The sequence below is a fragment of the Hyperoodon ampullatus genome (assembly GCF_949752795.1).
Source record: "Hyperoodon ampullatus genome assembly, chromosome: 3".
Lineage (NCBI taxonomy): Eukaryota > Metazoa > Chordata > Mammalia > Artiodactyla > Ziphiidae > Hyperoodon > Hyperoodon ampullatus.
The window spans coordinates 130,160,513-130,185,203 of record NC_136916.1 but is presented as its reverse complement, the minus strand read 5'-3'; the positions used below and the strand labels follow the sequence as shown (position 1 = coordinate 130,185,203).

At 36.2% G+C, this 24,691-nt stretch overlaps 1 protein-coding gene across 1 annotated transcript in view; it reads left to right on the top strand.

Annotated features, from left to right (window-relative positions):
* Nucleotides 1-24,691, top strand: part of MAP4K5 (mitogen-activated protein kinase kinase kinase kinase 5) — a gene marked incomplete at its 3' end in the record, with an annotated part of 145,033 nt that overhangs the window by 74,392 nt on the left and 45,950 nt on the right. Inside the window, exons 11-14 of the mRNA XM_079698992.1 lie at nt 2,123-2,185; nt 4,409-4,490; nt 5,646-5,762; nt 18,464-18,542. Of these exons, the coding sequence (XP_079555118.1) occupies nt 2,123-2,185; nt 4,409-4,490; nt 5,646-5,762; nt 18,464-18,542 (341 nt within the window). The remainder of the gene's footprint in view (nt 1-2,122; nt 2,186-4,408; nt 4,491-5,645; nt 5,763-18,463; nt 18,543-24,691) is intronic.

The window sequence follows — 24,691 nt, the reverse complement described above, 5'->3', positions numbered from 1 at the left end:
GTAAGGTCTTCAGGGAGAGTGAAATACTCATAACCTGGGTATTCCAAGCTCATTTTAAAATATGTTGAAATAGTGAAAGTGTTCTGAGGGATTTAGGGATAATCTCATCTAAAACCTGATCTCTCTTGTATTGCTACTTCTAAGACAACATAGAGTGAATCATCTATACTGTCTGAAGCGTAAAACAAATTTCCTTTAAAAATCATACTAGGATATAGCAGTTATCATTTAAAAAAGTCTTTTTAAGTCTTTACTTATTCTTCTGTTAATTAAAAATGGTTTTTTTTTGTCCTAAGTGGATCTATAAACAGATGATAGAATGCAAATGAGGGTTTTTTTCTATCCTCATTTGATTTTATTTCTTTTTACTTTGTCTAGGGATAAGGAGCAGGTAGATGCTTAGTATAATCATTTATATTTTAGAGTATATTATCTCAGAAAAAAATATTTGAGAGACTGTGAAGGGGTTTTTAATATTTTGAAGGAAAAAATAAATTGGGCTAAAATTTAAACTTTTAATGTAAATAGTATAAAGTTAAAAAGAAAATCAACAAAATAGAGACAGTATTCTCCTAACATATGATAGACAGCAGATTACTATATATTACGTAGATAACTCATTCAAAGACTCTAAGAGCAAAAGATAAATTGTTTATGAGCAAGTACCAGATACTAAAGAAACATGGAAAACTATTTAACCTCACAAGTACCTAAAGATATATAAGTTAAAAGATATCTGCTTTTAGCTGAAATGCTGTTAAGTACAGGCCTTTAGGAAAATAATTTAGATGTTATTTGTTATGGGCAATAAAAATGTTGCACTGATTCCACTATTGGGAAAGTTATACTTAAGAAATAATTCCAGAAAAGAAAAAGCTAAGAATTATTCACTTAGGGATTATAAGGAAGAATCTAAATGTCCATTCGTTGGTGAATTAATAGACTTTATTTATTATTTTCTTTGCTGTACGCGGGCCTCTCACTGCTGTGGCCTCTCCCATTGTGGAGCACAGGCTTCAGACGCGCAGGCTCAGTGGCTATGGCTCACGGGCCCAGCCTCTCCGTGGCACGTGGGATCTTCCCGGACCGGGGCACGAGCCCGCGTCCCCTGCATCGGCAGGCGGACTCTCAACCACTGCGCCACCAGGGAAGCCCCTCGTTGGTGAATTGTTAAGCAAATTATTTAGCAGTTAAGGGCAGCTAATATATATATATATATATATATATATATAAACCAAAGGAACATGGAAAACTGATTATTAGTGAAAAAAGCAGAACATAATATTACCTATTATAATTAGAATAATTTAGTAATTGGTTAATATTTAGATAAAGACTGAAAAGAAAAGCAGAACATTTTAAATAATGTCTTAAGGTGGGAGGAATCAGACTATTTTCTTTTAAGGTTTTCCTTTATATATGAATCATTTAATTTTTAAAAAGAGAAAATATCTTTTGTATTTAAAAAAAAAAGACTAAGGAGTTTACTTGGAAATATGGGGTTTTGTAGGAAATACTGAAATAAAACTTCCTTCTTAAATCCTCCATCCATCTAGCCCCATAGTCCATTAAAAAAAATTGGTCAAAGGTCAATTCATTGAGAAGGAAAGTCCTCTTGTAGGTTGATTTCTGTATCATTCATAACAAGAGAGTGTGGAAAATTATTGTCCAAAAGGGGACAGACTAGGAAGTGGGTATAATTTGCCTATTCACCCAAAATAATTGTAGAGGCTAATCTTTGGTTAAACATACAACCTAATGTTAGAGTAGCATATCATCTCTGTGTGTTACAGAATGATACACAATTATATAGACTTGTGCTTAAGATATAACACTAGTTATATATGTAATGGTATGGTAATAAAAACCTTCTCAAACATTTGGTGCTTTGCCATGTGAATAAGAGCTTGTTGGAAACTTAAAGATCCTTTCTGTAACCAGGAGAAATTTTTCTTAAGGTATCCAAAATATAAAGTATTAATTTCCATATTCCATATCAGTTGTCATGAGTACCTACATATGTAGTAATCTTGCATAAATTCATTACAGAATATGATTCTGATTATTAAATGTAATAATAAAAGTGTTTTGTATTGCTCTTTAACTGAAATTTTTATTCCAGGGCCCTCTTCTTAATGTCAAAAAGTAATTTTCAGCCTCCGAAACTAAAGGACAAAACAAAATGGTGAGTTATAGAATATATATAGATTTATAGTGTTTTATGGCTGAAAGGGACAGAGGTTCAATTCCCTTATTTTAAAAGTGATGAAACTGAAACCCAGAGACATTAAACAGTTTTGTGAAGTTACACATCTAATTTACTTGCAGAGCTATTGCAAGGATCTAGGTTTATTTTCTGGTCAGTGTTCCTTTATAATGTACTTCTCTCATAAAACTCTGAGCATTTTATTAGTTTTTGGCAGCTTGAATAGGAGGTGTGGTGAGGAAATGATTTGAAATGAATATATTAAGATTTTGGAGATTCATATTTTGCCCTGTATTCCTTTACTTCCATTAATTACATGTTGACTTCCATGAGAAGTAATAGGAGAAGGTTTCCCAGATACAGTGACATTTAAGATCAATCCCTACTGGCTTTTCTCTACTTCTTTCCCTAACATTCAAAAGGTTATTACTTATTTGCATCCTAATCTTTTGTTTCTCGTACAAAGTAAAGCAGTTCGCCTATTATAGTCCGTAAGGACGTCTTCAATTAGATGGGAAAAACTGAAAATTGTTTTTCTGGTAATGTCTTTCCATACATTTAATAAAAGAAGCCGTGGAAATAAAAGTTTCCAAATTCTTAAATTCAGTATTTCTTCATCTAGATTACATGGATCTCTTGGGAGATCTTGAGAAATCCACGAGCCCCCAGAATTCTTTATGTGTATTCATTTTTTCTGGGGAGACAGTCCATATCTTATTTCCGATTCTAAGAGGCCTGTCCCCAGTACAAGTTCTAAACCACTTTTTTATGTTTATTAGCCTGTCTGTATGTAGATAGTATTATTTAGGAGCCAGGCCATTCTGGGGATAATGCCAGGAATGAAAGGCAAATCACACTGTAGAAGTAATTAGGAGTTTATATCCTTCTGCTAGCTGTGTTCCTTTGTATTGACGTGGGTTTCTTCCTATTCGTTGTTACCCTAAGTTCCTAAACTGGAACTGGAGGACTTTGTGGCAGGAATGACTGAATATTCATTCAGGAATGAATGACTGTTAGCTAAAACAGCTGCGTTCATAGTCAGATTCCAGAACAGTCATTACCATTGGAGTACCTTTGCCAGTCTCAGGTACCTTCTCACTCCATGATATGTGTGCCACAAGCTACCAAATGTAATGTAGTGATTTGATTTCTCTGAAGAGAACTGCTGTGTCGTTGCTGTCATTAGTAATGATTAAGGTTATTCTTTTTTTTTTTTTTTGCGGTACGCGGGCCTCTCACTGTTGTGGCTTCTCCCGTTGCGGAGCACAGGCTCCAGACGCGCAGGCTCAGCGGCCATGGCTCACGGGCCCAGCCGCTCCGCGGCATGTGGGATCTTCCCGGACCGGGACACAAACCTGTGTCCCCTGCATTGGCAGGCGGACTCTCAACCACTGCGCCACCAGGGAAGCCCAAGGTTATTCTCTTTGGTTCTTGCCCAGTCCCTCCTCCAGTGGATTCTCAGCAGTACCTCTCTTTGCCTTTAGTTCATAATCAAAATATGATTCCCTTAATTAATTAATTAATTTTTTGGCCGCTCAGCTTGCGGGATCTTTGTTTCCTGACCAGGGATCAAACCTGGGCCCACTGCAGTGAAAGCGCCAACTCCTAACCCCTGGACCGCCAGAGAATTCCCAGTTTCCTTTAATTTATATCTTCTTCCTTTCCGCATTTCATCAATACAGGTAGCAGGAAAACTCATCTGTTTACAAAGATCGCTCCCTCTTCTTTGACCATGTTCCTGAGAAATTCAGTGACTTTTTAAGGGTTTAAACAGTCTCTTACATTACTCACCCTACCTCATTGCCACCCAACAATTTGGATATAACAAAACATTTACATACTGTATAAATTAGGCAATGAGAAAAGGTCATTTTGACTCCTAAGTGGTACCTAGAACACAAGGTTATAAACCTTATAGATGACACACCTACCCATTTCTAGTTTTTAGTGTATGTTTTAGAGATTATATATTAGTGTTCTGTTAACTTATTGCATTTTACTTAAGAGATGAAGCTGGTATATTCTCCAAGGAATATACTGTGCTTTGGGTTTAGTTTTTTGGCTTATATAGAGCTAAGAGGCCAAAGAAAAAAAAATCATGTGTTTCAGTCTTTCTAACTGCTTGTAAGTTAATTTTATTTAGTAACACCAAAGAACTAATATTAGTGAAATATTTTTGTACGTGTCTCTTTTTATTTGAAGGTCATCAACATTCCATAATTTTGTCAAAATAGCACTAACCAAAAACCCCAAAAAAAGACCAACCGCTGAAAGACTTCTGACTGTAAGTCATTGAATTTATAGGAGTATTTTCTGTAGTCATGCAGTAATTAGACGTATCACTGGAACAATAGTATTTAGATTTTTAATATAAAAATGTTAGTGATCTCTTACAGCAGGGGTCAGCAAACATTCTGTAATGAGCCAAATAGTATGTATTTTAGGCTTTGTGGGCCATACAGTCTCTGCTGCATCTCCTCAGTTTTGCCATGGTAGCACAAAAGCAGCCATAGACAGTATACATGAAGGGTATGGCTTTAACAACCAATAAAACTTTATTTACAGAGGAGGCAGTGCACCAGATTTTGCCCATGGACAGTAGTTTGCCAACCCCTGCCTTGGAGAAAACTCTAAAAATGTTGCTTTCATCTAAAATTAATTGCTTTAGCTGCATAGCATGGGGAGATCAGCTCAGTGCTTTGTGTCCACGTAGAGGGGTGGGATAGGGAGGGTGGGAGGGAGATGCAAGAGGGAGGAGATATGGGAATATATGTATATGTATAGCAGAATCACTTTGTTGTACAGCAGAATCTTAACACACCATTGTAAAACAATTATACTCTAATAAAGATGTTTAAAAAATAAATAAAATTAATTGCTTTTCTTGACTTCTTATGTAAATTTATAGAATGCTCTTATGTGTGCATGTCTTTATAAAATACTTTTATATTAGAAAAAGTTGATTATAACAATCTAAGAAAACTTTATTTAAATGTTAAAAAATTTAATTATGTATCTTTCTATATTAACATAATTTTATTGAATTAAATATATGCAAATATAGATGCTTTTTTCTTATTGTGATATGGACTGTACCTCAGTATTCATTTGCATATTATTATAATGACATGCATAATAAATGTCATTGTTACAGCCAAGGTTGTAATTTGACAACCTAACATGGATTGGTTAACTTTAAATAGAGAAATTATTCATGTTATAAATTTACCTCACAATGGTTCTTTAGCTTTATAATATGTAATTATGAATTCTCTGATTAATATTTTTACTAATACATTCTCTAATTTATTTGCATTAGTAGGCTTCCATATGCTTGTCTCTTATAGTTACTGAATGGAAAAGATCAAATAGCAATTTCTATGAGCCATAGATATAAAAGCATACTCATGAAGTTTTGTTTTGTTTTGTTTTTACTTAGCATACATTTGTAGGACAGCCAGGTCTCTCTAGGGCCCTAGCAGTTGAACTGTTGGACAAAGTGAATAATCCAGACAACCATGCACATTACACCGAAGGAGATGATGATGACTTTGAGGTAAGGAATGCTTGCAGTCTAATATTTGAAAATAAATGTTTAATGTGGCCTTAGACTTTGTTTTTTAATTCACTCTTTAAGTTAGTTAAAATAGATTTAGTAACAAAGATTAATTAGCAGTGTAAACTATACTTGTCCTCCTCATAATTACCAATTGATACTTTTCTTAATCCTAGTTTTGGGAAGGAACTAGGATTACTGTTCTTCTTAGCACTGTAACATTTTGTTTTCTTAGTTGGTTTGCTTAAAGTTATTAAGAGGTATCTACAATTAGAATCACATCTGTGCCTTTTTCCTCCCGAAATCCATAAGTGCTTCCTCCCTAGACCTCAGCTTCTGTAGTGAGAGTTTGATCTTTTCCAAGACAATACAGGTTTTAGGAGCATTGCTTTGCACTAGGAGAACAAAAGTTTAGCCAGAGCACATGTACATATTATTTTTCACAAAAGAGGCTCCCTAGAAATCCATGTGGTCATTTTTTTTTAGTTTCTCTGTTACACAGATGATAAACAGAATACAAATCATTTTTTAAAATTAAGCTGAGGTTCCCATAGAAAAAGCTATATTTTCTAATAGTTATTCAAAACTATTATTTCTTATGTAATTACATATAGAGCTATTCATAACTATGCTTGTCTTCTCTGAAAATATGTAGAATTATTTTGAATATATTTAACAACACGACTTGTAAATCAGGAATGACGGATTTCCTGCCCATTGTCGGGTACCTGTTTATGCCTCTCTATATATAGCATAAATATATTTTTTCACTGGTATCTCTTTCTCTCTTTTATGATTCCTTTTTATTTCTGTCTCTTCATTTCTCTTTATGCCTTTATATCCCTTTATACCTTTATCTTCAGTTCTGGTAAGACTATAGGACTAAACTTTATGTGTTATTATTTATTGAAGGAAATTTTCTACTTCAGGTACTTAAGTTTCAAATTATATCATATAAGTATCATGATAACTATTAACATTCATTGGGTAGTCTTCGTGTACCAAGTGTTAGGCTAAATAATTTCCATGTTAACTCATACTCAAAACAGTCCTTGGCAATATGTACTATTACTATCCCCATTTTACAAATAAGAAATGAAGGAGAAAGAATAGAAGTAATTTCATTTGCCCGAGATCATATGCCTAGCAAGTAGTGGAACCAGGATTTGGATCCAGGCAAACTGACTTTAGAACCTACTCTTAGTTAATATACCATCATTTCTATATATATAGTTAATAGAAATAGTCATTAAACAGTCTTTGCAAACTAATCATTGTCTAGTATATAACATAGTCTTGTCATGTTGTAAGGTACCCAGTGAATATTTTATTGAATGTTAAGTGAACTTTAATTGAAAATATTAAATAAACCAGCCATACATAGATTTCTTTTTACTTAAACCATCATTTGCAGACTTGTTATAATTAATAATAAGATTTTAATCTCTTAAAAACTCAAAATTGTTCAAATTGTTTTAGTTTAAATGAAGCATTAGATGTTACTTGATTCCTCAATTAGTGTTTCACTGCTTATGTAAATAACCAGACTCCTCTTTCATTCCCCACACAATTTTGCCAGGCTTCCTAAATCCACTCTTACCCTTGGAATTCTCTATTTCTGTTTAATGATATTGCCATAGTTTTTAGTCCTTGAAATGCAAAACCTTGTTCCAGGCAGTTGGAGACACAATAGTGGATGAGATTGACATGATCCCAATCTTCAAAGAACTTACAGAATGGTCTCAAAGGAAACTTAGAAATACTAACAAATAATTTACAAATGTGATAACTGTTACAAAATGGGAAAGACAGGGTGCTATGCAGGCATATTTTAGGGACAGGAAAGGACTCACTGTAGAAACAATATGTAAGATGAAAGTCTGAAGGATAAATAGTAATTAAAAGAAAAGACCAGTCAGAAGTGTTCTGAGCAAAAGGAATAATAGCATGTTTGAAAGCCCTAGTGATAAGAGAGAGTGTGGTATACTTGAGGAATTAAAGAAAAGTCAGTCTGTTAGAGCAGAAAACAAGGAAGGAATTTGGTGGGAGATGAGGTCACAAAGCTAGACATTTCAAATGAAAAAAATTGGGGGCTTTAAGGGCAGTAGAAACCATTAAAGGGTAAGGGAGTGATGTAATCAGATGTGCATTTTTTTTTTTTTTTAAAGATCTCTGACTTCAGAGTGGTGTTTTCATTCCTAAAGTCCTCTTAAGAGACTGTTGAAGTTATCCAGGATAGAGATACTGATGTTTTGTAATAGGATGGTAGGGAAAGGATGGAAAAAGTGAACTAATTAAAGAATTATATGAGAGAGTTGGTGATTGGATGTAGAAATGAGGGAGGGGCATGATAAAAGGGTTACTCCCAGATTTTGACTTGAACAGCTGGGTGGATATAAAAGTGCCACTTGTTGAGATAGAAATACTAAAGATCAGATTTGGGAAGAAAGGTGAGTTCAGTTTTGTATATGGTAATTTTAATGTTGCACCAGATTTCCAAATGGAGAAGTCTTATTAGGAGTTAGATATGTGGTTATAGCTTGGGGAGAAAAGTTTGGACTAGAGATATAAATTTGAGAGTTATTAGATATAATGGTTGTAGTTGATACCTTAAAGAGTAAATGTGATCATCCAAGGGAAGCATGTAGAATGAGAAGAAGGCCTAGGACAGCTTTTGGGGGAAATTTCTCCCCCAAATTAAAAAATCTCATACCCTAAGAGGAATGGCAAAGGATTAATAAAGAACATTAAAAGACAGTAGGAAAGTTTCAACAAGAATACTGCCTAGAAATTACATTAAAGAAATCTTTGGATTTAGGTGTTGGTGTTTGATTACTTTAAAGGGATAATTTAGGGACTTCCCTGGTGGTCCAGTGGTTAAGAATTCACCTTCCAATGCAGGGGACGTGGGTTCAATCCCTGGTCGGGGAACTAAGATCCCACATGCCACAAGGCAGCTAAGCCCACACGCCACAATGCTGAACCTGTGCACTTTAGAGCCTGTGTGCCACAACTAGAGAACCTGTGTGCTCTGGAGCCTGGGAGCCACAACTAGATAGAAGCCTGAGTGCTGCAACGAAAGAATGCACGTGCTGCAATGAAGATCCAGCGTGCCGCAACTAAGACCCAACGCAGCCAAATAAATAAATAAATAATTTTTAAAAAGGATAATATAAAAATACTAGAGGTGAAGCTAGGCTGGAGTGGTTTGAAAAATAAATTTATTTATGAAATTTAGTTGTGAAAGAGAAATTTATTTATGAAATTTAGTTGTGAAAGAGGGGGATAAGATAGAGCAGTAGTTGGAGGAAAATGAGTTGACAGTGGATTTGTCTGTCTTCTGTCTCTCTATTTTTTGGCTATTGATTGATTGATGTTTTTTTATATGGGGCAAAAAAGTTTAAACAGGATGCTTATGAAAAGGATCCAATAGTTAGAGATAGAAGAGTCAAGCAAAGTCCTTGAAAAGGGGGGCTTCCCTGGTGGCGCAGTGGTTGAGAGTCCGCCTGCCGATGCAGGGGACACGGGTTCGTGCCCCGGTCTGGGAGGATCCCACATGCCGCGGAGCGGCTGGGCCCGTGAGCCATGGCCACTGAGCCTGTGCTCCGGAGCCTGTGCTCCGCAAGGGGAGAGGCCACAACAGTGAGAGGCCCGCCTACCGCAAAAAAAAAAAAAAAAAAAAAAAAAAAAAAAAAGTCCTTGAAAAGGAAGGAGAAGGTGAGATCTAGATTATAATGAGGGACTTGATCTTAAAGAAACACTTCTTGAAAGGCTTTCTTGGGAAATGTGGCATAGATGGTGCCTTGAAGACCTTGAGCTCACCTCTTCCAGTGGCCACACCAAATTTCAACTATATATGAACATGACCTGAAGGCTAGCATAAAAGACTTTCCACAACTGAAGACATAAATAAGGAACCACAATGAGATGGGTAGGAGAGGTGGAGACATGGTATAGTCAAGACCCACCTCCCTGGGTAGGTGACCCACAACCAGGAGGATAATTACAATTGCAGATGTTCTCCCCAAGGAGTGAAGCATCTGAGCCCTGTATCGGGCTCCCCAGCTGAGGGGTCCTGCACTGGGAAGATGGGCCCCCAAAACATCTGGCTTTGAAGGCCATCCTGGGCTTGCATATAAGAGAGCCAGAGAGCTGTAGGAAACAGAGACTCTGCTCTTACGGGGCGTGTGCAAAATCTCACATAGTCCAAATCCTAGCACAGAGCCAGTAATTTGAAAGGAACCCACCTGCTGATCTTGCAGAACCTCTTGGAGCGGCAGGAGACAACTGGTAGTCCCCCTAAAGATATAGATGGCGACAGCTGTATTTGGGAGTTTCTTCTACCACTAGGACATCAATGCTGACAAGCACCATTTTGGAGTCCTCCCGCTACCCTATTAGTGCTGGGGGCTTATCTGCCCACCAGTGTGCTGGCACCAACCCCAAGCTTCCCTGATCCCCATAGCTAGCTGCCTTTGAACCTGGCCCTGCCCACCAGGAGACCAGCACCAGCCCTGGGACCCTGCACCAGTAAGGTCCTAGCAACCAACTGGGCCAGAGGCCATGCCTACCCACCAGCACACCCACAGTGGTCAGCCTTGCCACAACAGAAGGACCCACACAGCCCACATAGGGGGCATGCCTAGAGCATATAGCTCTGCTGCCCAGAGGGGTGTGCTGCTGGGTCCCATAGGATGTCTCTTACATAAGGCCACTCCTCCCAAATTCAGGAAACATAGCTGATCTACCTAATACTTACAAATAAACACAGAGAACTAAGCAAACAGAAGCAGAGGACTATGTTCCAAACAAAGGAACAAGACAAAACCTCACAAGAAAAATTAAAGAGAAGATACACAGGCTACTGATAAAGAGTTTAAGGTAATAATTGTAAAGATGCTCAATGAACGCAGGAGAGGGATGGAAGAACACAGTAAGAATTTTAATAAAGAGTTAGAAAACATAAAGGAGAACCAAACAGAGCTGAAGAATACAATAACTGAAATTAAAAACACACTAGAAAGAAATAATAACAGATTTGGTTATATAGAGGAATGGATCAGTGAACTGGAAGACTGAGTAGTGGAAATCACCTAAGCTGAAGAGGAAAAAGAGAAAAGAATTTTTTAAAATGAGGGTGGTTTAAGAGACCCCTAAGGCAATATCAAGTGTACTAACATTCACATTCTAGGGATACCAGAAGAAGAAAAGAGGGAAAGGAGCAGAGAACTTATTTGAAGAAATAATAGCTGAAAACTTTCCTAACCTGGAAAAAGAAAGAGAAACCAAGGTTCATACCAAGATGTATTATAATAAAAATGTCAAAAATTGAAGTTAGAGAATCTTAAAAACAGCAAGAGAAAAGCAACTAGATATGTACAAGGAAACTTCCATAAGATTCTCAGCTGACTTTTCAGCAGAAACTCTGCAGGTCAGAAGGGAGTGACACATTAAATTCAAAGTGATAAAGGAAAAAACCTACAACAAAGAACACTCTGCTTGGCAGGGCTATCATTCAGTTTTGAAGGAGAGATAAAGAGTTTTACAGACAAGCAAAAACTAAGAGAGTTAACACCACTAAACCAGCTTTCAAAAAATGTTAAAGGGATTTCTCTAAGTGAAAAAAGACCACTATTAGAAATATCAAAATTATGAATGGAAAAATCTCACTGACAAAGGCAAACATATAGTAAAGGTGGTAGACCAGTCATTCATAAAGCTAGTATGAAAGTTAAAAAATAAAAGTAGTAAAGTCTTCTATATCCACAGTAAATAGTTAAGGTATTCACAAAACAAAAAGATGTAAAATATGATGTCAAAAGCATTAAACATGAGGCAGAGGTAGGGGGTAAAAATTCAGGGTTGTTAGAATGTGTTTGAACTTAAGAGATCATCAGGTTAAAATAATTTTGTGTGTGTGTGTGTTGTTGTTATCTGTGAACCTCATGGTAACCCCAAGCCAAAAACCTATAATAAATACACCCTAAAGAAAGAGAAAGGAATCCAAACATAACACTAGTAATTTAATCACAAAGTAAGAGAGCAAAAGAAGAAAGGAACAAAAAAGAACTACAAAAACAACCAGAAAACAATTAACAAGATGGCAACACATACATACCTATCAATAATTACTTTAAGTGTAAATGGACGAAATGCTCCATTCAAAAGACATTGAGGGCTTCCCTGGTGGTGCAGTGGTTAAGAATCCGCCTGCCAATGCAGGGGACATGGGTTCGAGCCCTGGTTAAGGAAGATCCCACATGCCACAGAGCAACTAAGCCTGTGCACCACAGCTACTGAGCCTGCGCTCTAGAGCCTGCAAACCACAACTACTGAGCCCACATGCCACAACTACTGAAGCCCACACACCTAGAACCCGTGCTGTGCAACAAGGGAAGCCACTGCAATGAGAAGCCCGCGCACCGCAACAAAGAGTAGCCCCCACTCGCCGCAACTAGAGAAAGCCTGCGTGCAGCCAAAAATAAAAATAAATAAAAAAATTTAAAAAGTTTTTTAAAGAAATTTTTTTAAAAAGACAAAATGGATGAATGGACCCAAAATTAAGACCCCTATATATACTGCCTACAAGAGACTCACTTCAGATCTAAAGACACACACAGACTGAGTAAAGGGATGGGAAAAGGTATTCCATACAAATGGAAATCTGTAAAAAGCTGTAGCAATGCTTATATTAGACAAAATAGACTTTAAAACAAAGACTGTAGCAAGAGGCAAAGAAGGACATTACACAGTGATCAAGAGATTAGTCCAAGAAGATGTAACAGTTGTAAATATATATGCACCCAATAGGAGCACCTCAATATATAAAGCAAATGTTAATAAATATAAAGGGAGAAATTGACAGTAATACAATAATAGTAGGGGAATTTAATACACTACTTACATCAATGGACAGAAGATCCAGAAAGAAGGAAACACTGGTTTTAAATGACACATTAGATCAGATGAACTTAATAGATAAAATAGAACATTCTATCCAAAAGCAGCAAAGTATATATGCTTTCAACTGCTACCTTCTCCGGGATAGATCACATGGTAAGCCACAAAACAAGGTTCAATAAATTTAAGATTGAAATCATACCAAGCATTTTTTTCTGACCACAATAGTATGAAACCAGAAATCAACTACAAGAAACAAACTACAAAAAACACAAACATGTGGAGGCTAAATGATATGCTATTAACCAACCAATGGGTCGCTGAAGAAACCAAAGAGGAAATCAAAAAATAACTGGAGACAAATGAAAATAGAAACACAACCATCCAAAATCTGTGGCATTCAGCAAAGGCAGTTTTAAATGGGAAGATTTTAGAGATGGATGTCTACCTCAGGAAACAAGAAAAATCTCAAACATCTGACCATACACCTAAAGGAACTAGAAAAAGAAGAGCAAACAAACCCAAAAGTTAGTAGAGGGAAATAAATAATAAAGATCAGAGCAGATATAACTGAAATAGAAACTTTTAAAAAAATGGAAAAGAACAATGAAACTAAGCTGGTTCTTTGAAAAGATAAACAAATTGTAAACCTTTAGCCAGACTCATCAAGAAGAAAACAGAGAGGAACCAAATAAAATCATAAATGAAAAGAAGTTACTACTGACACAACAGATTATCAAGAGAATCATAAGAAAATACTACAAGCAATTATACACCAATAAAATGGACAACTTAGAAGAAATGGATAAATTTCTAGAGACGTACAAACTCCTAAGACTGAATCAGGAAGAAATAGAAAAATAAGAAGAGATGGATTACCGTTAAGGAAATAGGATCAGTAATACAATAAACTTCCAACAAACAAAAGTCCAGTACCAGACAGTTTCACAGGTGAATTTTACCCAACTTTTAAAGAAGAGTTAATAGCTATCCTTCTCAAACTATTCCAAAAAATTGCAGAGGAAGGAATGCTTGTGAACTCTTTCTACAAGGCCAGCATCACCCTGATACTAGAATCAGACAACAACACCACAAAAAAAAAAAGAAGAGAAAGTTACAGACCAATATCACTGATGAACATAGATGTAAAAATCCTCAACAAAATATGAGCAAATCGAATTCAACAATATATTAAAAGAATAATACAATACAGTGTACAATAACACAATACTATGATCAACTGAGATTTATCCCAGGGATACAAGAATGGTTCAGTATCCACAAATCAATCCATGTGAGAACCACATTAACAAATTGAAGAACAAAAATCATGATCATCTCAGTAGATGGCAGAAAAAGTTTTGACAAAGTTCAACATCCATTTATGTTAAAAACTCTCATCAAAGTGTGTATAAAGGGAGCATACCCAACATAATAAAGACCCTATATGACAAAACTACAGCCAACATCATGCTCAACAGTGGAAAGCTAAAAGTATCTCCTCTAAGATCAAAAACAAGACAAGGTTGCTCACTCTTGCCACTTTTATTCAGTATAGTATTGGAAGTCCTAGCCATAGCAGTCAGACAAGAAACATAAGTAAAAGGAGTCCGAATTGGAAAAGAAGAAGTAAAACTGTTACTGTTTGCATATAATGTGATAGTATATATAGAAAATCCTAAAGATGCAGTAAAAAAGAAAAAAAAACAACTATTAGAACTAATAAATGAATTCAGTAAAGTTGCAGGATACAAAATTAATATACAGAAATCTGTTGCATTTCTATACACTAAAAATGAGCTATCAGGGAAATTAAGAAAACAATCCCATTTACAATTGCATCAGAAAGAATAGGGACTTTCCTGGCAGTCCAGTGTTTAAGACTGCACTCCCAATGGAAGGGGCATGGGTTTGACCCCTGGTTGGGGAACTAAGATCCCACATGCCACATGGCACAGCCAAAAAAACAAACAAACAAAAAAAGGAAAAATATACTGTGCTCATAGATTGGAAGAATTAATATTGTTAAAATGACCATATTGCCCAACGCAGTCTGCAGATTCAGTGCAATCCCTATCAAAATACCAATGGCATTCTTCACAGAACTGGAACAAACAATTCTACAATTTGTATGGAAACACAAAGGACCCCAAATAGCCAAAGCAACTTGAGGAAGAAAAATGGAGCTGGAGGAAGCAGACGCCCTGATTTCAAACTATACCACAAAGCTACAGTAATCAAAATAGTGTGGTACTGGCACTACCACAGACACTTAGATCAATGAAACAAAATAGAGAGCCCAGAAATAAACCCACATTTATATGGGCAATTAATCTATGACAAAGGAGGCAAGAATATACAGTAGTATATTCCCAATAAATGGTACTGGGAAAACTGCACAGCTGCATGCAAAAATATCAAGCCGGACTACTTACTCATATCATATACAAAAAAGAACTCAAAATGGATTAAACACTTAAATGTAAGACCTGAAACCATAAAACTCCTAGAAAAAGAACATATGTAGTATGGCCTTTGACATCAGTCTTAGCAGTATTTTTTTGTATATGTCTCCTCAGGCAAGGGAAACAAAAGCAAAAATAAACAAATGGGACACATCAAACTAAAAAGTATTTTGCACAGCAAAGAAAACAAAACGAAAATGTCGCCTACTGAATGGGAGAAGATATTTGCAAATGATATATCCTGATAAGGGATTAATATCCAACATATACCAAGAACTCATACAACTGAATATCAAAAAAAAAAACCCAAATAAAAAATGGGCAGAGGACTGAATAGACATTTTTTCCAAAGAAGACACACAGATGGCCAATGGACACATGAAAAATGCTCAATCACTAATCATAAGGGAAATGCAAATCAAAACTGCAATGAGCTATCGCCTCACACTTGTCAGAATGGCTAGCATTAAGAAGACAGCAAATAACAAGTGTTGACAAGGATGTGGAAAAAAAGGGTGTTATTGCTGGTGTGATTGTAAATTGGCACACCCACTATGGAAAACAGTATGGAGGTTCCTCAAAAAATTAAAAACAGAACTGCCATATTATCTAGCAATTTCATTTCTAGGTATTTACCTGGAGAAAACAAAAACACTAATTTGAAAAGATACATGTACCAACATTACTCACAGTAGCCAACATATGGAAGCAACCTAATGGATAAAGAGGATATGGTGTATATATATACAGTGGAATATCATTTAGCCATTAAAAATGAAATCTCATTTTTGACAACATGGGTGGGTCTAGAAGCTATTATTCTAATGAAATAAGTCAGACAAAGACAGATACCACATGATCTCATTTATATGTGGAATCTAAAGAATCTAAAAAGCAAAGCAAAACAAAATAAAATCAGACTCAGATACAGAGAAGAAACAGGTGTTTGCCAGAAGGGAGGCTTGTGGGTGTGGGCAAAATAGGTGAAGGGTATTAAGAGGTACAGACCTCCAGTAATATAATAATTAAGTCACAGGGTTATTATACACAACATAAGAAATATGGTCAGTAATACTAATTTTGTATGGGGACAGATGGTTACTACACTTATAGTGGTGATTACCTCTTAATGTATACAAATGTCAAATCTGTAGTACGTCAGAAGCTAACATAATATTGTGCGTTAAATATATTTCAGATTAACAAAAAAAGAAAAGAAATACTTCTTTCCTTGCATTAAAGAGGAAGATAGTTTGAGAGTATAGCTAGAAGTTATCTTCTATTTGATTTCTGTTTTCTTTGTGAGCAAGGTGGCAATGTCGTCTCCTGAAAGTGTGGAGGAGGTGGGTTTGAAAAGGGTGGTGAAGCTATGAAATAATAATTGAGGAGAATGGATGGGTTAAATGACTAGAGAAGTGTTTGTGGGCAAAGTTGAAGGCTCAGATGAGATTAATTTTCAATGTGTAATTTTCCTCCAGCAGTAGTGATTGGTACTTCAGATATTAACCAAAGGTAGTTTAAGTCTTTCAGGGTTGTCATTTGGTATGCCATTGTACAGAAGGATGGCAGGAGTTGGGGAGGGGAGGCAAATCAAATTTAGGATATATGCAAGAGATTGCTTGAAATTATGGGCCACCAGCTCTCAACTGGATAGGAAAAAAAGTGAATATAGGAGAAATGCATGTGGAGAGTAAGAAAGTAATGGATTGATGGACTTGAGATTTCAGTGTGAGCATTTAAAAATTATTAGAGGGCTTCCCTGGTGGCGCAGTGGTTGAGAGTCCGCCTGCCGATGCAGGGGACATGGGTTCGTGCCCCGGTCCAGGAAGATCCCACATGCCGTGGAGCGGGTGGGCCTGTGAGCCATGGCCCCTGAGCCTGTGCGTCCGGAGCCTGTGCTCCGCAACGGGAGAGGCCGCAACAGTGAGAGGCCCGCGTACCGCAAAAAAAAAAAAAAATTATTGGAGTAAATGAGAGAGTAAGTTCAAAGGATGAGAAGTTTGGAGTATTATGTGAATTCATATATCAGAGTGGATGACAGAGTCCAGGGTATGATCTTAGTAGTGTAGAGTGCATTGAAGTATGGTAGAAGGTCTTCAGATATAAGGTCAGAAAACTTAAATCCAGAGCAATGGTCTTTTTTTTTTTTTTTTTTTTTTTTTTTTGCGGTACGCGGGCCTCTCACTGCTGTGGCCTCTCCCGTTGCGGAGCACAGGCTCCGGATGCGCAGGCTCAGCGGCCATGGCTCACGGGCCCAGCCGCTCCGCGGCATATGGGATCCTCCCAGACCGGGGCACGAACCCGTATCCCCTGCATCGGCAGGCGGACTCTCAACCACTGCGCCACCAGGGAGGCCCCAGAGCAATGGTCTTTTGAAGTCCTTTGGTAACATGGTAGGTCTTAAAGTAGAGGAAAAGACATCTGAGCCACTGTCCGAGTCATCAGTGAATGAGAATGAGTCATCAGAAATTTGGTAGATAGGGGTTGAGCTGAAGGCATTGTTTCAAAAGATCAGGAGCTTATACAAAAGGGTGGAAGTGGTAAGCTTTCTCCCTTGGTTTACTACAATACTCTTACTCAGTCTCCCTCCATATAGTATTTCTTCCCTCCATACCCTCTTACATATTTAATCAGGTTACTCTTAAAGCTGACTCTTGTGACGGCACTCCCTTTCTGTAGAATCTCCAAAAAATTCTTTTGCCAAGACATTCAGAGCCTTTCATGATGTGGCTCATCCTGAAGTCTGTCTTTGCAGCTTTGTCATCTCTTCACTTAATGTTCACTGCAGTCAAATAATAACCAACTCCAATTCCCCTAAACACTCCACAATTTCCTTTTTTTCTTGTATCACTTTGTTCATATTCTTTGTGCTGTCTAAAATGCTTTTCCCACCTTGCTGCACATTCAATGCCTACTTGTCCTTCAAGGCCTCACATAAGGTTACAGCTCTGTCATGAAGAATTTCTTTACCCCTTCAGGTGGAAGTCATTTCTTCTTCCCCTGGGCATTAATAGTAATCTTAATGAATGCCACTTAAAATTTTCTAATCTTATAAGTGTGTGTCTTATCTTCCTAGAGTGTAAGCTCTTTTGAAGGTAACATTTCCATCTGATTTTCTTTGCATCTCTTCAATATTTTATACAGTATAAACATGGACTAAATGAATACACTTCTAAAGTATCTTAGTGTTCATTTTTTTAAATATTTATCCTACAATTTATTAGTAAGTAGTCATGCTTGTCAATAAATAATAATTTAATTAAAAAGAGAAAGTTTGACCTTCTAACTTTGTCACTGAATTTTTTTAAAGTGTATGTATTATGTTTATATTCACAGCCCCATGCAATCATTCGTCATACCATTAGATCTACAAACAGGAATGCCAGAGCTGAACGGACAGCTTCAGAAATAAATTGTATGTGTTTGGTATACATTTTCAATTGGTGGTTTTGGAGGGTTGAGCTGGGTGTTCTTATGGAATTTTTTGGAATAATAAAATCTCACTAACTGTGGCTACATACTTTAACATAACAGGATACCTCTAAAATAAAGGCTGCTTTTCTGGCTTGTAATGGAATTCTCTTGGTTTTATAATTAAATAGTTTTTATTTTCTAATTATAAAGTCAATATATGTCTATTGCAGAAAATTTGCAAGAGGAAAAAAGTAGAAAATTAACATTGCCCATAATCATATCACCCAACACCAGCCCACAGATAATATTTTGCTGAATTTCCTTCATGTTTTTTCCCATATAATTTTACATGACTGAATTTATACTATACATAAAATTTTGCTTAACATAGTCAGAAGTATTTTCTATGTATTAGCCTAGGCTTTGTAACCATTATGTTTAATGGTTTTATCCTCTTTTATTGAGTTGATGTATTGTAGCTCCTATTGTTGGACCTTTGGGTTGGTTTCAGTTTTTTAAGTCAAGTTAACAATAAGGTGAATATTTTCTAAAATGCATATTTAAAGGGGGAGATTGATTTTTATTCAATAAATCATTGACAAAAATTTTATATTAATATTTGTCATTTTGGCCACATTAATTTGGAAGAACAGATTTGCAGAGAATTTTTAGGTATAAGTATATTGACTTAAATGCATAATTATTTCAAACGAGGTTTAAAGTAGTTTACATTAAAATAAGCCATAAATAAAAATTATAAACCATAATGGAGGAAGATAATTTATTATATATTTAGGCTAATTAGAATTATTGCAGATGAGCATTTTGTTTTTTTGAAACCAGACATTTCTAGCTTTCTGGATACAGCTTTGGAAATCTAGGTCTTTGGAGAGTTAGAATGTCCTTCCCATATCAGTTGTTTCAGTCAGATCTTTTCATAGTTACACTAATTCAAGATTTTCTGTGTTTGGCAGTCCCAGATTGCTGATATGTTCTTATGCTATCTTCTTATTATAATCCCCAATGAACTCTCTGGGCTTCCAATACCAGACAGAAAAGTAGCAAAGTTATATTCCATTAAAAGCTATTGTGTTTATTTTATGCAGCTGTATAGTATTCAATTAATGTAGTCTAAGTGTATCTTTTCTTGTATAGCTTTTGTCTTTTGTGTCATATTTAGTAAGGTTTTCCTGATTTTAAGGTTATAAAAAGGATTTTCCTATTGTTTCTTCTTGTATTTTTACAGTTTCATGTTTTTAATATTTAAATGTTTGATATAAGGTATTAACTTATTTGGTAGAAGGTATGAAATATGAATTCAACTTCAGTTTCATTCTAAATATCTACCCGTTTGCCTCAATGCTATTTATTAAAAACTTGATATTTTTGCTAATAGATTTGATATGCCATCTTTATTATGTACTAAATTGCCACATATATTTTAGGGCTTCTTCTGGAAATTCTATTCTGTTGCATTAATATACCTAGTCCTGTGCTGGGCTCATACTTCTGATTATTATGTCTTTATACCTGTTAAAAAGTGATAGAAATAATCCTCCTGCTACTGTCCCTCACCCCCTCCACACAAACACACACACAAACACCATGTTGCTATCCTTTTCTGTTATGATATTTGACTATTGTATTTTCCCTACATAAATGTAAGAATCAGTTTACCAAGTTAAAAAAAAATCAGTGTTTTTACTGAGATCTCATAAATTTGTACACTAACTTATAAGTGTCCGGACTACTAATATCTTCATGGAGTGAGCCCTATGTGCTTCATGTACCAGACAGAAGACAGTAGAATTGAAGTTCATTTTATTGGTCAATTTATCTTTAAATTCTCCCAAGTCTTCTTTTGTGTCCATCAGGATTGTTTTATAGTTTTGTTTTTGTTTGTTTGATAGATTTCATACACACCTAGTTAGTTCTATTCTTAGTTTTATGTTTCAGTTTTTAAAATTGATCTGATAACTTACATATAGTAAAATGCTTAAGTGTACTGCACAATGAATTTTTAAATTTGTATACACTCATGAAACTACCATCCAGATCAAGATATAGAACATTATCAGAATCTCTGAAGGCTTCCTCATCCTCCTTCACAATCAATACCCTTCCATCTTCCTGTATCTCCCTGCTTTCCCACTGCCCAGGCTAATCACTATTCTGATCTCTGTCACTATAGATTGGTTTTTACCTGATTTTGATCTTAAGATAAATAGGATTAACCAATATGCACCTTTTTTGCCTGATTTCTTTTGCTCAACATTATGTCTGTGAGAGTCATTCGTGTCATGTGTAGCAATAATAGTTTATTGTTTTCATTGTAATGTAATATTTCATTGTATTATTATACCACAATTTATCCATTCTTTACTTGACAGGCATTTGATTTGTTTCCAGTTTGGGGCTATTATGATTATTGTAATCATCCTTACTATGTGTTTTTAGTGGACATAACTAATTATTATGATCCTGGCCTGATCTAAGACCACCAGGGACAAATGTATAGTCCAACAAAGTCAGATTTATTGACTCCTTGCAATGAGCGAGAACATGTACCAGAGGAACTATGGAACATCTCATTAAACAGGAAAAGAAGAGTTAGAGGGTTTTTGGAAAAAGTGGAGTTCAAGTGAAATTTAGGTGAAAACTTAAAGTAGGGATGTGTATGAAAGAGTCTATACTGTAAAAATAGACTCAGAGGCCTGTTTCCTTGGAAACTTGGAATGTTGTATTCAGTAACCCCTTTATTTGAAGCTCTGTATGTAGGTTGGAAATTGAGGCTGCTCCTCTCTCACTGACTTAAATCTTCCAGGCAAGAATGGAATGGTTCATTTTAATGAATATGATTTCATACAGCAAAGTTTCTGACAGTCTGATTTTAGAGAATGATGTTTCTCAGTAAGATAGCATTGGTAATTCAGAGAGGGGGGGTCATCATGTGATACTTTACATATGCAGCATATCCTTGGGAGAAACATTGTTTCTTCCTGACTTTGCATTTGGATTTGTGTCTGTCCTCCCAGTCTGATGAATGGCAAGGCAGATTACTTTCTCATTCTGATCCAGATATGGGTGTGTTACCTAAATTCCCTATTTTTTTTAAAAAAAAGTTTTCATCTGAAAAGTCACCTTTTGGTTGAGTCCAGTTGATGCCGAAAGCTCGGCCTCTGTGCACTGGTGCCAAATCAAATCTCGGAGACAGAGTTTGGGGTGAAGTAGAGAAGAATAGCTTTATTGCTTTGCCAGGCAAAGGGCGACAGAGAGGGCTCCTGCCCCTAAAAGCTATGTGTCCCAACCTGGGAGGATTTGATGAGGAGTTTTGTAACAACTGTTCAAGGGTGGCGTTGCTGATAAGATTAGAGTGTGTGCAGGGCCTCCACTCTTCTAATCTGGCCTCAGGTAATCTTGATGAGTTTCTCTGGTTCTTTTAATGTAGCTTCAGGTGGTCTTTCTCTGGTATGAAGAATGCTGACCTCTTAAAAGAGCTTAAAGGCATTGTTATGTGTATCCCTTGAGGTGGAACCAGGACCCTGCCCCAAGGCTGCACTGTTGTTCCCTGGCTGCCCCTCCCTTGTCTTTGCACCCCTTCCCGGATTAGCAACCAGTTCGAATCTGCCCTTTGGAATTCAAGAAAGGTCATGGAGGCTGGAGTCAAGAGACAGGGGACAGAAAGGCTTCTGTGCCCAGGAGCCCCATAGGGTCCTGCTCGGTTTCACAGTTACCTAGGAAGCCAACTAATTACAAAGAATTGGCACCAAAGGGTTATGAGAGGTATCAACAAAGAAAATGACTGCCCAACTGTCAGTTTAAGTGTATGATTTTAGCTGACTCACAAGTAAATTTTAGCCAGGTATTTGGACTCATACCAAGGACTCACTAAGGTTACACAGAGCAGTATTAAGAATAAAGACTCTACAGGTATCATGATTAAGAGGTAACAAGTCTGTCAACAATCCAAAAGTTTCAACTGGCAAAGGAAGAAAAAATGTAGCTCAAGAGCTATAGTATGCACATTAAAGTATGATAATCAGTGTCTTCGGTCATCTTTTTCCATGGGTCTTGGGCAAATGATTCATGTTGTCATCAGCTAGATTCAACAGACTTGTGTAGAAACTGATTTTTGCAGTCATCTACTTCTGAAGATTTTTTTTCATCTCCAGTTTGAGATGTCCTACTAAGACAATCTTGCATTGATTTAAATTGGCCCATGTCTCTATAATTAAGACACAGGAATACAAGGATCATCACCCTGTTTTACTGTTGTGTTAGTTGTTAACAGTACCTGGCAAGATTCTATTTATTGAAGTTAGAGAGAAGTTTTCCAGAAGGCAGTTTCTGAGTTCTAAATGAAAAGGTTATTCAGAGGAAACACTTCTTGGACATGTTTGAGTATAAAACTGTGTGTACTGTACAAGTTTCAGCTGTATTAGTCTGTAATAATGTAGAAACTGGAGTTGGGGCCAGTATTCCCAGATGTATAAGATGCTCAGTTTTGGGTTCATTGGGAGAGAGTTAATGGGCTTCTAGGGAATTGACCTCATTTTCTTTCAAGCCAAACAAATAAAGAAGCAAAACCTACTTTAGGTTAAGGAGATCTAAGAATTTCTGAAAGTTTACCCAACTTAAGTTTGAAAATTCCATTTGTCCTTTTTATTTCATGTAAAGACTTGGGATGATAAAGGTGATAGAGATTTTGAGATGTATTGTCTCACAAATCTCCTTAGTAACAGTTCTAGAGAAGTGAGTGTTTACTAGGTAAGTAATTAGAGCTCTCCCAGGTAGGAAACACAAACTCAAGCAGCATTTTTTGGCCATTGTTAAAGTTGAGCCTTTTTGATCCATCCTAGAAATAGCCATACAATAACCAAAACAACAGTTTTGGTTTTCCTGTTGTCAGGAAAACTATTTATGAAAAAATATCTGAAGTATAGCATACCTATATGTTCTTCTACATTGGTATTTTTTAAGCTGCAGGTTGCAACACAATCCATGACATCAATTCAGATTTTTTTTTAAAGGCACAAAATAGCGAGTATTTAAGTGCATCAGTTGGATTCTTAATAGGTACTATACCTTGAAACTTTTGTGGGGTTTTTTGTTTGTTGCTTTGTTAGCAATTTGACTGTGATGTGCCTAGGTGCATTTTTCTTTTCATTCTATTTGGTGTTTATTGAGTTTCTTAGATCTATGAATTGATATTTTTTATCAAACTGGGGACACTGTTTCTTAGTTTTTCTGTCCCGGATTCTCTCTTCTCCTTCTGGGACTCCAGTTACATGTTAGACCACTTGATGTTGTTTCATAGGTCACTGAGGCTCTGTTCTCCCTGACCCCCATAAATACACATAAGGTGTTTTTGTTCTCTATACTTAAGTTTAGTTTCTATTACCCTAATTTTAAGTTCATTGACCTTTTTTTCTGTAGTGTTCAGTCTGCTGCTTAAGCCCATCAGTGAATTTTATTTCAGATATTGTATTTACTGGATCTAGACTTTCATTGAGATAGATACATAGATAAGATAGATAGATAGATAGATAGATAGGAAGAAAAATGGATCCATGGATGAATGGATGGATGGTTACATACATATATAATACACATACATGTATAGTTTCTACCTCTCTACTGATAATTTCCACATGTCTATTTATTGTGTCTATCTTTTCTCTTAAATCCTTGAATATATTTATAATAGATGTTTTAAAGTCCTTGTGTGCTAATTTCAACATCTGTGTCATCTCTGAGTCTATATGTATTTTTTTTAACTGGTTATGATTTTTATTTTTTTTTCTACTTCTTTATTCATTTTTTTATTGTATCTTGGATGTTGTGATACAACATTGAGTGTCTGGATTTTGATCTCTTTATTTTAGAGTGTTTAAAGCATAAATTAACTGGTAGGTCATTGCAGTCCTTTCAAGGCCTATGTCAGGTTTTACTACAATATTCAGCAAAGTCTTTCCTCTGGGTGGAAACCCATTTCTTTCCTGGTACTGTGTGATCACTAGAACTTGCATTTAGCTTACAGCACTGTGTTAGCTGTTTTTCTGACATACCTTGCATAGTCTTGCTTTGCTTGTGGGCAATTTAGTATGCAACCAAAGACTTCTCTAAGGAAACATAGTTTTCTCATTTCTG